A 15467-nucleotide genomic window follows, 5' to 3' on the forward strand; every position below is an offset into this window, starting at 1 on the left:
TAAATTTCCTGCGTTTTGTGTCAAGGTTGCGTGTATTTTCAATGTACGTACCGGGTTTTTGATTGATTGATTGAAACTTTTATTAGTAGATTGCACAGTTCAGTACATATTCCGTACAATTGACTACTAAATGGTAACACCCGAATAAGTTTTTCAACTTGTTTAAGTCCACGTAAATCAATTCATGGTAGGGTTGAGAGGGGTTGATAACAGAAAACACTTGTGAAGGTGTGCGCATGAAGCAACATTCTAAGGGGAAGCATTCGTAAGGGGGAGATAAAGATAGTGAGAGAGCAAGGTAATTGACCGTTAGTCAATCAAGGCATACTTGGTCAACAGCCATACAGGTCACACTGACGGTGGCCGTATAAAGAACTTTAACACTGTTACAAATATGCGCCACACTGTGAACCCACACCAAACAAGAATGAAAAACACATTTCGGAAGAACATCCGCACCGTAACACAACATAAACATAACAGAACAAATACCCAGAACCCCTTGCAGCACTGACTCCTCTGGGATGCTACAATATACACCCCCCGCTACCCCCTCCACCTCCACCCCGATTACGTCACATGAAATATTCCACTTTGAAAAATATTTTTGGTGGAAGATTTTGCATATTTTGTGTGTTTGCCATAAAAAAAACATAGTTTTGTTTGACAAAAAAAAGGCGGAAAACAAACAAACAATAAAAGAATAAAACATTTAGAAATGAGGAATAGATCTGAAGTTGATGTAGACCCCAGAGATTTAAGCGTTAAATATAAAATGTATGTATGCCCTGGCACACCATTATCATCATTTCATGACCGAAGCGAAACACTTTTTACACTTTTATACTGAAATAAATTTTGATTGATACTTTTATTAGTAGATTGCACAGTTCAGTACATATTCCGTACAATTGACCACTAAATGGTAACACCCCAATAAATTTTTCAACTTGTTTAAGTCGGGGTCCACGTTAATCAATTCATGGTACAAATATATACTATCAACATAATACAGTCATCACACAGGTTAATCATCATAGTATATACATTGAATTATTTACATTATTTACAATCCGGGGGGTGGGATGAGGAGCTTTGGTTGATATCAGTACTTCAGTCATCAACAATTGCATCAACAGAGAAATGTGGACATTGAAACAGTGTAGGTCTTACTTAGTAGGATATGTACAGCCAGCAGAGAACATAGTGAGTTCACATAGCATAAGAACAAGTATATACATTGGAAGTACATTTGAGTTGTTTATAATCCGGGGAGATGGGATGTGAATGGAGGAGGGTTTTAGTAAAGTGTTGAAGTTGCCTTGAGGTGTTGTTTAAATACACCTACGACTTATTAAATAAAAACATAGAAAAAACTACCATCAGCGGTAAAGTTTAGATCCATGAAGAAAAGAAAAAAGTGAATGAATACATTTACATATGCATACAAATGTTGCGATCCGCTGCTCGGATCTACACATATTAGTTATTTTTCCTTTCTGGTATCACTCTCCGTCAAGTGACTGTTTGTTTCCTGTTTAGCCTGTCACCATGGTAACTCATCAGTCCACCTGCCAATCCCGGTCCACACACACCTGTTTTGTCTAATCACCCTCCTATTTAAGACAGCCTCTTTGTTCATTTCTTCCTGGGTTCATAAATTGCTCTCATGCAACAAGTGACGACTGCTATTTTTTCTACTTTTATTCTCGCTAGCTCTCACGCTATGCCACTTGATTATTCCAGTTTTCATACTGAAGATTTGTTTTCTCGTTTGTGCTCTCATGCCAAGTTTAGTTTTCTGTTTGTATTTCCTAGTTTTCATACTAGCGTTTTTGGTTTGCCTTTTTATTAGCTCCAGCATTTCTGTTCAGAGCTCTCTTTTTGTTAAATAAATATTTTAAGATCCTACCTTTTGTTGTGTTCACGTCATCGCATCCACGGAGGGACAAACCCGGCATTACCATGCCCACCAGTCCTCACAACAAATGTGTCTTCTTTTTTATATTACAAACCCCGCTTCCATATTTTTTGATTGATTGATACTTTTATTAGTAGATTGCACAGTTCAGTACATATTCCGTACAATTGACCACTAAATGGTAACACCCGAATAAGTTTTTCAACTTGTTTAAGTCGGGGTCCACGTTAATTCATGGTAGTCACAAACAAACACACACACACACACACACAATGTACTGTTAAGTAAAACATACGCAAACGATCAAAAGCATTAAAGAAGCAGCACGCTACACATTTTTGTAGCCGCTCACAGTGATAATTTCATGCTGCTGGTCAGTAGCGAGCAAAAAAGGCGTCTGCATGTGATGTGAAACTAAGTCAAGAAACTTCAATTGTTCTTCTCCTCCAGTACTTTTCTGCGCTGCAAATGTATTTCCAGAATGCTTCACTAAACCATTCAATGCTTTGTCCTCCACTAAAAGACTAGCTTCTGATATTGCGAGCATGAAGCTGTCTGACTTATCACCTTTACTGGCCTTTTCTGATGTTTTTCCTCGAAACTTCTCCAAGTCTTCTTCTTTCCCAACACGTTTCTGGTGTGCAGTCATAGAACAAGGTAGCGTCACTAAACCCTGCATTGCTTTGTAGTTGCTATCGACTAGAAGACTATCTTGTGATCTTACGAGCATGATTCCGTCATACTTTTTACCTTCACTGGCATCTTCTGATGTTTTTTCTAGAAACTTCTCTAAGTCTTCCTCTTTCTTGCTACTTCTCAGGTCTGCAAACTTAATGTCAGATTGCCTACTTAAACCCTGCAATGCTTTGTAGTTGCCATTGACTGGAAGACTGTCTTGTGACCTTGCGAACATGAAGCCGTCTGCCTTTTTACCTTTACCTTTATTGTTTCTAGAAACTTCTCCAAGTCTTCATTTTTGCCAGCACTTTTTTGGTCTGCAATCTTAGCACCTGGCTGTTTCACTAAACCCTGAAATGCTTGATAGTTGCCATGCACCATATGAGTTGGGAAATTGTGTTAGATGTAAATATAAACGGAATACAATGATTTGTAAATCCTTTTCAACCCATATTCAGTTGAATATGCTACAAAAACAACATATTTGATGTTCAAACTGATAAACATTTTTTTTTGTGTGCAAATAATCATTAACTTTAGAATTTGATGTCAGCAACATGTGACAAAGAAGTTGGGAAAGGTGGCAATAAATACTGATAAAGTTGAGGAATGCTCATCAAACACTTATATGGAACATCCCGCCGGTGTGCAGGCTAATTGGGAACAGGTGGGTGCCATGATTGGGTATAAAGATAGCTTCCCAAAAAAATGCTCAGTCTTTCTCAAGAAAGGATGGGGCGAGGTACACCCCTTTGTCCACAACTGCGTGAGCAAATAGTCAAACAGTTTAAGAACGTTTCTCAAAGTGCAATTGCACGAAATTTAGGGACTTCAACATCTACGGTCCATAATATCATCAAAAGGTTCAGAGAATCTGGAGAAATCACTCCACGTATGTGACATGGCCGGAAACCAACATTGAATGACCGTGACCTTCGATCCCTCAGACGGCACTGTATCAAAATCCGACATCAATCTGTAAAGGATATCACCACACGGGCTCAGGAACACTTAAGAAAACCACTGTCACTAAATACAGTTTGTCACTACATCTGTAAGTCCAAGTTAAAGCTCTAATATGCAAAGCGAAGGCCATTTATCAACAACATCCAGAAACGCCGCCGGCTTCTCTGGGAAAGACAAGATATTTGATGTTCAAAATCATAAACTTTGTTTTTTTTTTGCAAATAATATTTAACTTAGAATTTCATGGCGGCAACATGTGCCAAAGTAGTTGGGAAAGGGCATGTTCACCACAGTGTTACATCACCTTTTCTTTTAACAACACTCAATAAACGTTTGGGAACTGAGGAAACTAATTGTTAAATCTTTGAAAGTGGAATTCTTTCCCATTCTTGTTTTATGTAGAGCTTCAGTCGTTTAACAGTCCGGGTTTCATAATGCGCCACACATTTTCGATGGGAGACAGGTCTGGACTGCAGGCGGGCCAGTCTAGGGCCCGCACTCTTTTACTACGAAGCCACGCTGTTGTAACACGTGCTGAATGTGGCTTTGCATTGTTTTGCTGAAATAAGCAGGGGCGTCCATGAAAAAGATGGCACTTAGATGGCAGCACATGTTGTTCCAAAACCTGAATGTACCTTTCAGCATTAATGGTGCCTTCCTAGATGTGTAAGTTACCCATGCCTTGGGCACTAATGCACCCCCATACCATCACAGATGCTGGCTTTTTGCGCATTTGCGTCAATAACAATCTGGATGGTTCGCTTCCCCTTTGGTCCGGATGACACGATGTCAAATATTTCCAAAAACAATTTGAAATGTGTGCTAGTCAGACCACAGAACACTTTTCCACTTTGCCTCAGTTCATCTTAAATTATCTCAGGCTCAGAGAAGCCGGCGGCGTTTCTGGATGTTGTTGATGAATGGCTTTCGCTTTGCATAGTAGAGCTTTAACTTGCACTTATAGATGTAGCAACCAACTGTATTTAGTGACAGTGATTTTATGAAGTGTTCCTGAGCCCATGTGGTGATATCCTTTACAGATTGATGTCGGATTTTGATGCAGTGCCGTCTGAGGGATCAAAGGTCACGGTCATTCAATGTTGGTTTCCTGCCATGACACTAACGTGGAGTGATTTCTCCAGATTCTCTGAACCTTTTGATGATATTATGGACCGTAAATGTTGAAATTTTGCAAGTGCACACTGAGAAACGTTGTTCTTAAACTGTTTGACTATTTGCTCACGCAGTTGTGGACAAAGGGGTGTACCTCGCCCCATCCTTTCTTGTGAAAGACTGAGCATTTTTTGGGAAGCTGTTTTTATACCCAATCATGGCACCCACTTGTTCCCAATTAGCCTGCACACCTGCGGGATGTTCCATATAAGTGTTTGATGAGCATTCCTCAACTTTATCAGTATTTATTGCCACCTTTCCCAACATCAAATATGTTGTCTTTGTAGCATATTCAGCTGAATATGGGTTGAAAATGATTTGCAAATCATTGTATTCTGTTTATATTTACATCTAACACAATTTCCCAACTCATATGGAAACGGGGTTTGTAGTTTCGTTCTCCTGCAGAATTTTCGTTGTATTGACAATTGGTAAAATAGATGTTTCTTTTAAGAAGCCCTTTTAGCAACGAGACGGAAATCCATGTAAGGTGACAGCAGGACAAAAACACTTGGTGGACTTTGGACCTCATCAGGAGAACTCTTCTGGTCTGTCATGTTAGCTCAGGCCATTTAGCCCTGTGTCAACACAGGGAGCACTTCCACTGTCTGATACGGATGATACTAGTATGATAGAGGTGATATTATGAGTATCACATAGGTGATATGAGTATGACGAATATTACATACTTAGAATAGAGATGAAATGAGTACGATAAAGATAGTATGAGTACGATACAGCTGATATGAGTATGACACAGATGATATGAGTATGATAACGGTAATATAAGTATGATACAGATGATATGAGTATGATAGAGATTACATGCTTATAAGAAAGATAATATGATATAAGTGATGACTATGATACAGATAGGATGAGTATGATAAAGATAATATGACTATGATTAAAGATGATATGAGTATGACAAAGATAATATGAGTACGATACAGATGATATGAGTATGACAAAGATAATATGAGTATGATACAGATGATATGAGTATGACAAAGATTACACGCTTATAATAAAGATGATACGATATAACTGATGAGTATGATAAAGATGACATGAGTATGATAAAGATGATATGAGTATGATTAAGATGACGAGAATGATACAGATGACATGAGTATGACAAAGACGACATGGGTATGACACAGATGGTATAAGTATGATGACGATATCATGAGTATGATATAGGTGATATGAGTATGATAACGATGATATGAGGATGTTGAATATTACATGCTTAGAATAAAGATGAAATGAGTATGATAAAGATAATATGAGTATGATACAGATGATATGAGTATGGCAAAGATTACAAGCTTATAATAAAGATGATACGATATAAGTGATGAGTGTGATAATGATGACATGAGTATGATAAAGATGATATGAGTATGATTAAGATGACATGAGAATGATACAGATGATATGAGTATGACACAGATGATATGAGTATGACACAGATGATATGAGTATGACACAGATGATATGAGTATGATAAAGGTGATATAAGTATGATACAGATGATATGAGTATGATAAAGATTACATGCTTATAAGAAAGATAATATGATATAAGTGATGACTATGATACAGATAGGATGAGTATGATAAAGATAATATGACTATGATTAAAGATGATATGAGTATGACAAAGATAATATGAGTACGATACAGATGATATGAGTATGACAAAGATAATATGAGTACGATACAGATGATATGAGTATGACAAAGATTACACGCTTATAATAAAGATCATACGATATAACTGATGAGTATGATAAAGATGACATGAGTATGATAAAGATGATATGAGTATGATTAAGATGACGAGAATGATACAGATGACATGAGTATGACAAAGATGACATGGGTATGACACAGATGGTATGAGTATGATGACGATGATATCATGAGTATGATATAGGTGATATGAGTATGATAACGATGATATGAGGATGTTGAATATTACATGCTTAGAATAAAGATGAAATGAGTCTGATAAAGATAAAATGAGTATGATACAGATGATATGAGTATGGCAAAGATTACACACTTATAATAAAGATGATACGATATAAGTGATGAGTATGATAATGATGACATGAGTATGATGAAGATGATATGAGTATGATTCAGATGAGATGAGAATGATACAGATGACATGAGTATGATAAAGATGATATGAGTATGATAAAGATGATGTGGGTATGACACAGATGGCATGAGTATGATGAAGATGATATCATGAGTATGATATACAATAGGTGATATGAGTATGATAACGATGATATGAGGATGTTGAATATTACATGCTTAGAATAAAGATGAAATGAGTATGATAAAGATAATATGAGTATGATACAGATGACATGAGTATGACAAAGATTACAAGCTTATAATAAAGATGATACGATATAAGTGATGAGTATGATAATGATGACATGAGTATGATAAAGATGATATGAGTATGATTAAGATGACATGAGAATGATACAGATGATATGAGTATGACACTGATGATATGAGTATGACACAGATGATATGAGTATGATAAAGATTACATGCTTATAAGAAAGATAATATGATATAAGTGATGACTATGATACAGATAGTATGAGTATGATAAAGATAATATGAATACGATTAAAGATGATATGAGTATGATACAGATGATATTAGTATGAGTATGATCAAGATGATATGAATATGTTACAAATTATATGAGTATGATAAACGTGATATGAGTATGATACAGATGATATGAGTATGATGCAGATGATATGAGTACGATGCAGATGATATGCGTATGATAAAGGTGATATGAGTATGATACCGATGATATGAGTATGATAAAGGTGATATAAGTATGATACAAATTATATGATTATGATAAAAGATCACATGCTTATAATAAAGATATGGTGTAGGTGGTGAGTATGATACAGATGGTACGAGTATGATAAAGATAATATGAGTATGATACAGGAGATGTTTGTTTGATACAGATTATATGAGTACGATCCAAATGATATGAGTATGACAAAGATAATACTAGTATGATTAAGGGGATATGAGTATGTTAAAGATAATATGAGTATGATACAGATGATATCAGGATCACACGGATGATATGAGCACGATAAAGGCATATGAGCATGATACAGAGGATATGAGTATGATACTGGTGATATGAGTATGATAAAGGTGATATGAGTATGATACAGGTGATATGAGTATGATAAACATTACATGCTTAAGATAAAGTTGATATGATATAGGTGATGTATATAATAAAAGTGATATCAGTATAATACAAATATGAGTAGGATACGGATGATATGAGTATGATACAGATTATATGTTTGATAAAGATTATATGAGTATGATACAGATTATATGAGTATGATAAAGATGATATGAGTATAACATAGATGATATGAGTATGAAACAGATGATTTAAGTATGATACATATATGGGTATGATATAGATGATGAGTCTGAAACAGAAACGAGTTTAATACAGATGGTATCAACATGATACAGACAATAGGAGTTTGATACAGATATGAGTATGATACAGATTTGATGAGTATTAGATAATATGAGTCTGATACAGATATAAGTATGATCCAGGCGATATGAGTATGATAAAGATGATATGAGTCTGACACATATATGATTACGATACATATTGTATGAGTATTACATGATATAAGTATGATGCAGATGATAAGAGTGTGACATTATAAAAATAAATACAATTTACCTGCAAGAACTTATCTTTAACAAAGAGAAGAGAAGAGTGCATATAATAAAATACTACATGATGTACTAAATACTAGAAGAAATGTTAGTTTTTCAGTGTGGATGTGTGTTCTGTTGAAAGCTGAAGTGAGTCCTGATGACCTTTTGGGTCGCCCCCGTGACCTTCTACAGCACCTTTGGCTCCACCCACCTCCAGATGGAACATTAATGGAAGAAATACAGCAGCTGGCGTGAAGACGCCAAATTTATTCTCCTCACAGGACGGTTAGATATGTTATTTGCATGTTATACACAACAGTAACTAAAATGGTGTAGAAAATATCACTACAGTACAGTTGTTGTGTGCAAATAGTACAAATGTACTGCATGCGTTTGTTACGTCTCGCCTCGACTACTGTAACGTATTATTTTCGGGTCTCCCCATGTCTAGCATTAAAAAATTACAGTTGGTACAAAATGCGGCTGCTAGACTTTTGACAAGAACAAGAAAGTTTGATCACATTACGCCTGTACTGGCTCACCTGCACTGGCTTCCTGTGCACTTAAGATGTGACTTTAAGGTTTTACTACTTACGTATAAAATACTACACGGTCTAGCTCCAGCCTATCTTGCCGATTGTATTGTACCATATGTCCCGGCAAGAAATCTGCGTTCAAAGGACTCCTGCTTATTAGTGATTCCCAAAGCCCAAAAAAAGTCTGCGGGCTATAGAGCGTTTTCCGTTCGGGCTCCAGTACTCTGGAATACCCTCCCGGTAACAGTTCGCGATGCCACCTCAGTAGAAGCATTTAAGTCTCACCTTAAAACTCATTTGTATACTCTAGCCTTTAAATAGACTCCCTTTTTAGACCAGTTGATCTGCCGTTTCTTTTCTTTTTCTTCTATGTCCCACTCTCCCTTGTGGAGGGGGTCCGGTCCGATCCGGTGGCCATGTACTACTCGCCTGTGTATCGGCTGGGGACATCTCTGCGCTGCTGGTCCGCCTACGCTTGGGATGGTTTCCTGCTGGCTCCGCTGTGAACGGGACTCTCACTGCTGTGTTGGATCCGGTTTGGACTGGACTCTTGCGACTATGTTGGATCCATTGTGGATTGAACTTTCACAGTATCATGTTAGATCCGCTCGACATCCATTGCTTTCCTCCTCTCTAAGGTTCTCATAGTCATCATTGTCACTGACGTCCCACTGGGTCATTATTGTCACCAATGTCCCACTGGGTGTGAGTTTTCCTTGCCCTTATGTGGGCCTACCGAGGATGTCGTGGTGGTTTGTGCAGCCCTTTGAGACACTAGTGATTTAGGGCTATATAAGTAAACATTGATTAATTGATTGATGTTGTGTATTAGTACTGTGAGCCCCCTAGTGGTCACTTTGATGAATCATCCAATCGTGGAGAAAGGTGACATCACTTTAGCATGCAGAATGTCTCATGCATTTCTGTTTGGATTGTAAATATCTTCACTGGCTTGCCTTTTCTTGTCTGTAATATTGCTGACTCGGCCAGATGAGCGTGCCGGCGTGCAGGGGGTGCACGTGCACGGCAGGATGTGGAGGGGGGCTCCGGGTGACGGGGTCCGTGTTGTCCGCACCGAAGATCGGCGCAGGTAGGACGACCTGGATGTACTGACCCGTTTCCAGGTCAATCAGCATCTTCTTCTGCACACAAAAGTACTGCTGGAGTTTAGGATCAAACATCAGGCGTCTGGGGGCGGAGCTACTGGAGACTTCTTCAGGCTGAGATCTCTGGATCGAGGTCGTGGACGGTTGGAGGGTGTGGGTGGAGCTCGTGGATGGAAGTAGGGTGTAGATGAAGCCCATGGATGGAGGGAGGGGGTGGAAGGAGCTCATGGATTGAGGTAGGGTCTGAATGGAGCTCATGGATGGATGGAGGGTATGGGTGGAGCTAAAGGATTGAGGGAGGGTGTGGGTGGAACTCATGGATAGAGGGAGGGAGTGGGTGGAACTCATGGATAGAGGGAGGGAGTGGGTGGAGGTCATGGATGGAGGGAGGTTGTGGGTGGAGCTCATGGATGGTAGGAGGGTGTGGGTGGAATTCATGGATGGATGAAGGGTGTGGGTAAAACTCATGGATGGAGGGAGGGTGTGGGTGGAGCCCATGGATGGAGGGAGGGTGTGGGTGGAGCTCATGGATGGAAAGAGGGTGTGGGTGGAATTCATGGATGGATGAAGGGTGTGGGTGAAACTCATGGATGGAGGGAGGGCTTGGGTGGTGCTCATGGATGGATGGAGGGTGTAGATGGAGCTCATGGATGGAGGGAGGGTGTGGATGGAGCTCAAGGATGGAGGGAAGATATGGGTGGAGCTAGTGGATGTAGGGAGGGTGTGGCTGGAGCTCATGGATGGAGGGAGGGTGTATATGGAGCTCATGAATGGAGGGGGGATATGGGTGGAGCTAATGGATGGAGGGAGGGTGTGGGTTGAGCTCATGGATGGAGGGAGGGTGTGGATGGAGCTCAAGGATGGAGGGAGGATATGGGTGGAGCTAGTGGATGTAGGGAGGGTGTGGCTGGAGCTCATGGATGGAGGGAGGGTGTATATGGAGCTCATGAATGGAGGGGGGATATGGGTGGAGCTAATGGATGGAGGGAGGGTGTGGGTTGAGCTCATGGATGGAGGTAGGGTGTGGATGGAGCTCATGGATGGATGGAGCGTGTAGATGGAGCTCATGGATGGAGGGGGGATACGGGTGGGGCTAATGGAGGGAGAGAGGGTGTGGGTTGAGCTCATGGATGGAGGGAGGGTGTGGATGGAGCTCAAGGATGGAGGGAGGATATGGGTGGAGCTAATGGATGGAGGGAGGGTGTGGGTTGAGCTCATGGATGGAGGGAGGGTGTGGATGGAGCTCATGGATGGAGGGAACGTGTGAGTGGAACTCCTGGACGGAGGGAAGGTGTGGGTGGAGCTAATGGATGGAGTGAGGGTGTTGGTGGATCTAACAGGTGGAGTGAGTTTGTGGGTGGAACTCATGGATGGAGTGAGGGTGTGGGTGAGGTTCATGGATGGACAGATGGTGTGGGTGGAGCTCATGGATTGAGGGAGGGTGTGGGTAGGGCTAATGGATGGACGGATGGTGTGGGTGGAGCTAATGGGTGGAGGGAAGGTCTGGATAGATCTCTTAGATTGTGGGAAGGCGTGGGTGGAGCTCATAGATGATGGGAGGGTCTGGCTGGTGCGTACCTGGCCCAGGTGAGGGTACCGGGAAGTGGGCAAGGCAGTATACACAGCAGAGACATGACGAGAGGACACTCCCAGAATGCAGTTCTGTTCCTGGGCAGTGACAGTCTGCTCAGGAAAGGACGTAGCAGCCTGGTCACTGACGTTGGTTCTGGTTCTTTCAGTTTGGCTGGACTCTGTAGGTTTATCGGCAAGATCTTTCACAGTCCTAACTGGGATGGACTTGACTCTGGAGAAGCAGGCAGCCATCTTGGTCACATGTCCTGTGGAAGCCTTATTATTTCCATGTCGAACTTGCAAATTTGGACGTGGTTTGTCCTCCCGACCGAAGACCCGGGCGGTTGTCGGAGCTCTGCTGGCGGAGAAACTGTGTACTTTTTCAAGCAAATCTTCCTCCGCCCTTCCAGCTGAAGAGTTCTGAGCCTCTGCGGAGACAAACTGCTCCTGCATCTTCTTGAACAGGACACTGTTGATGATGCAAGAGGCCATCTTGGTTTTGCTTTCATCCAAAGAGAAGGATTTCCGTAGTCGTTGTGGTGCCGAGTTGTCGTCTACACGACGAAGGAGGACAACAGTTTGACTTTGATAGCATCCGTGCTAACAACAAGGACTCTTGTGTTTGGCTTTTCCTACCTTGGCAAGTTCCTCCGCCGCTTTGAGGGGTCACTGGCATGCTGTGTTGCCGTAGCAACAGATCTGAGCGATGATGGACAGTGGGGCCAAAGAGCTTTTTGACTTGAATCGGACATTTGTCCTCAAAACAAAAAGAGATTAATTTAGTGAACTCTTTAACTCTTTTACTTAATTCACATTTCTCACTTGAGTGACGCATGGACCGCAGCTTTCCGGATCAGACTCTTCGTCACTGGACGGGCTGATGACCGATGCAGAGAAGTGAAGGGACAGGTCGTCTTCCGACCAGTCGCTGCCGCTTCCACGCTCGTCTTCCTCGGCGGAGTTGGACGAGGAAGCGATGAGACAAGGTGGAATCTGAGTGCCGCGATGCAGCGGCAGGTCCACTTGGGGACAGCGGTGAGCACTCAGGAAACAACCAGCCATTGTTTTGTGGACAATTTTTGGCTTGGACTTTTCTGGACAAAACAGGAAGGTGTGAGGACAGATGGAATATCTTGAATCCAAGAAAAGTATCTTCTCTGCCAAACTCCCAAAGCTCTAGCATTGCTCTGAGATCAGTTAAAAACACCAACAAAACAGAGTTCTTACCAGTGGTTAAAAGGTTCCTCTACTTCTCACTGGGACTTCTGCTGCATGCTTTCTGATTGCACTTGGTGTTAGTGTCACAGCAGTCGAGCCGTGTCCACACATACCCACACACACACTTTCAGAAAGAGAGAGAGAGTGGTGCTATCAGACTGCTTCTCTTCTATTTTTGGAGGTGATTGACAGACGAGGCTGCCGTGGGCCGGGAATCCACCAAACCATCATTGTTTGCTTGGCCAAAAAACACACATAGCATGTTGAATATGTATCCAGCACACATTTTAGCGCTTTATGCCTTTGCCAAAAGGAGAATTGTAATTTGACTTTCGGATGAGGAGTGGGCATCGGCGTCCAGGACTGAATCAAGAGGACGGGTCCACAAGAGTGGAGCCTGATAGCTGAAGGCTCTTAAGTTGGGTGTCATCTAAATAACAATGGAAGTGAGGAGGCTGCTTTCTAATAATACTGCCTACGAAGGGAACATGTAAAGAGTGAACAGAACAGGTCGGAGCATGGACCCCTGTGTGACGCCATGAATGGAATGGGACTTAATTGTCAATGTATTAAAAAAAGTACAACAAAATGTGTGATAGTACAACCCATCCAAGAAAATACATACAGTAATACAAGGGTAGAAAGAACAAGGATCAGTATTTTAGTAATCCTCCTACTCAGTGGCCTAGTGGGTAGAGTGTCCGCCCTGAGATCGGTAGGTCGTGAGTTCAAATCCTGGCCGAGTCATACCAAAGACTATAAGAATGGGACCCATTACCTCCCTGCTTGGCACTCAGCATTGAGGGTTGGAATTGGGGGTTAAATCACCAAAAATGATTCCCTGGTGCAACTCCGCTGCTGCCCACTGCACCCTTCAAAGGTGATGGGTCAAATGCAGATAACAATTTCGCCACACCTAATGTGTGTGTGTGACAATTATTGGTACTTTAACTTTAAATTGAGACTTTCAGCACAATCCCATTCAAGATCAGACAAATTTTACAGGGAGACAGAAATAGGATCGCTGACGGGTCTGCCAACTTCCGGCACCACTTACAAAAAAAAGGTGATAAACAGGTAATAGCAAACATAAACATGTACATAGAATCAACAAAACTTGCAACAGAGGGGAGGGAGTGGGAGCTACAGAGGGTGGCTGCTGCTGCATGAGCGCTACTCAGCCGTCCATCGCCCCTCAGGGGAATCAAGCAATGGTGAAGGCATGGGGCGGGCGTGGTGCATAGGCCCATTGACCATGGTGTAGTGTTGTTGTGTCTATAGGCCTGGCGCCGCTCAATGTAGCCCGGAATAGTTAGGGGTGCATGGGACTCTGGGTATTTGTTCTGTTGTGTTTATGTTGTGTTACGGTGTGGATGTTATCCCGAAATGTGTTTGTCATTCTTGTTTGGTGTGGGTTCATAGTGTGGCGCATATTAGTAAGAGTTTAAAGTTGTTTATTCGGCCACCCTCAGTGTGACCTGTATGGCTGTTGACCAAGTATGCCTTGCAGTCACTTACGTGTGTCTGCAGAAGCTTCATTAAATATTTAAATGGGCTGACGAGCTGTTATTTACGGTTGTAGAGGGTGTAAAGCGCAATGTCATCACAGATCGCCCTTAATATTGTTATTAAAGTGATAATCAGCAGACATTCGAGAGAATAGTGGCCCTGAAATTTTGGAGTCTCCCGGATAAATTGGGATGGTAGGCAAGTGTGATATTGCCAAACGGCATTCAATTAAAACTCATGGGCCGCGCTAATATTACATTTTTATATAAAGGTGCGGGCCGCGTGTCTGAGACCCCTGGTTTATACATAGCACAAAGCAAAAATAAACTTTGTAGGCTGTGTTATTTCATTTTAAATTTCAAAAGAGTTTTGTGGCTCCCATTGTTTTCTTTATTTTGTGAAACGGGTCCAAATGGCTCTTTGAGTGGTAAAGGTTGCCGGCCCCTGACATAGAGCAACAATGTAAATGTGCCGGAGTGAGCCCAATAGCTAATTTTCATCCGTTGTCCTGAGGCAGGTTTATACAGTAAACATTCAACAGGTCATGACACAAAATAATACATAAATCACAAGATATTACACGGATCGGTAGGTTGTGAGTTCAAACCCCGGCCGAGTCATACCAAAGACTATAAAAATGGGACTCATTACCTCCCTGCTTGGCACTCAGCATCAAGAGTTGGAATTGGGGGTTAAATCACCATAAATGATTCCCGGGCGCGGCCACCGCTGCTGCTCACGGCTCCCCTCGCCTGCCAGGGTGTGATAAAGGATGATGGGTCATATGCAGAAAATACTTTTGCCACACTTAGTGTGTGTGACAATCAATGGTACTTTAACTTTAACTTATTACAAGCTTCACGGTGGCAGAGGGGTTAGTGCGTCTGCCTCACAATACGAAGTTCCTGCAGTCCTGGGGTTCAAATCCAGGCTCGGGATCTTTCTGTGTGGAGTTTGCATGTTCTCCCCGTGAATGCGTGGGTTCCTTCTGGGTACTCCGGCTTCCTCCCACCCCCAAAAACATGCA

At 41.7% G+C, this 15467-nt stretch overlaps 1 protein-coding gene across 2 annotated transcripts; it reads right to left on the minus strand.

Annotated features, from left to right (window-relative positions):
* Positions 1–9123: 9123 nt before the first annotated feature.
* On the minus strand, positions 9124–13474 carry LOC133551826 (adhesive plaque matrix protein-like). Of its 2 annotated transcripts, XM_061898947.1 has the most exons (4): positions 12941–13474; positions 12536–12807; positions 12350–12470; positions 9124–12267 (listed from the first exon to the last, which is right to left on the minus strand). In XM_061898947.1, the coding sequence occupies exons 2-4, from the start codon at positions 12773–12775 to the stop codon at positions 9980–9982; spliced, it is 2649 nt and encodes an 882-aa protein (XP_061754931.1). In that variant the 5' UTR covers positions 12776–12807; positions 12941–13474; the 3' UTR covers positions 9124–9979. The 2 variants fall into 2 exon arrangements, with proteins under 2 accessions (XP_061754931.1, XP_061754932.1); XM_061898948.1 differs by lacking the exon at positions 12941–13474 and having other exon boundaries at positions 12536–12928.
* Positions 13475–15467: the final 1993 nt, after the last annotated feature.

Source organism: Nerophis ophidion, linkage group LG04, assembly GCF_033978795.1.
Source record: "Nerophis ophidion isolate RoL-2023_Sa linkage group LG04, RoL_Noph_v1.0, whole genome shotgun sequence".
Taxonomy (NCBI): Eukaryota; Metazoa; Chordata; class Actinopteri; order Syngnathiformes; family Syngnathidae; genus Nerophis; species Nerophis ophidion.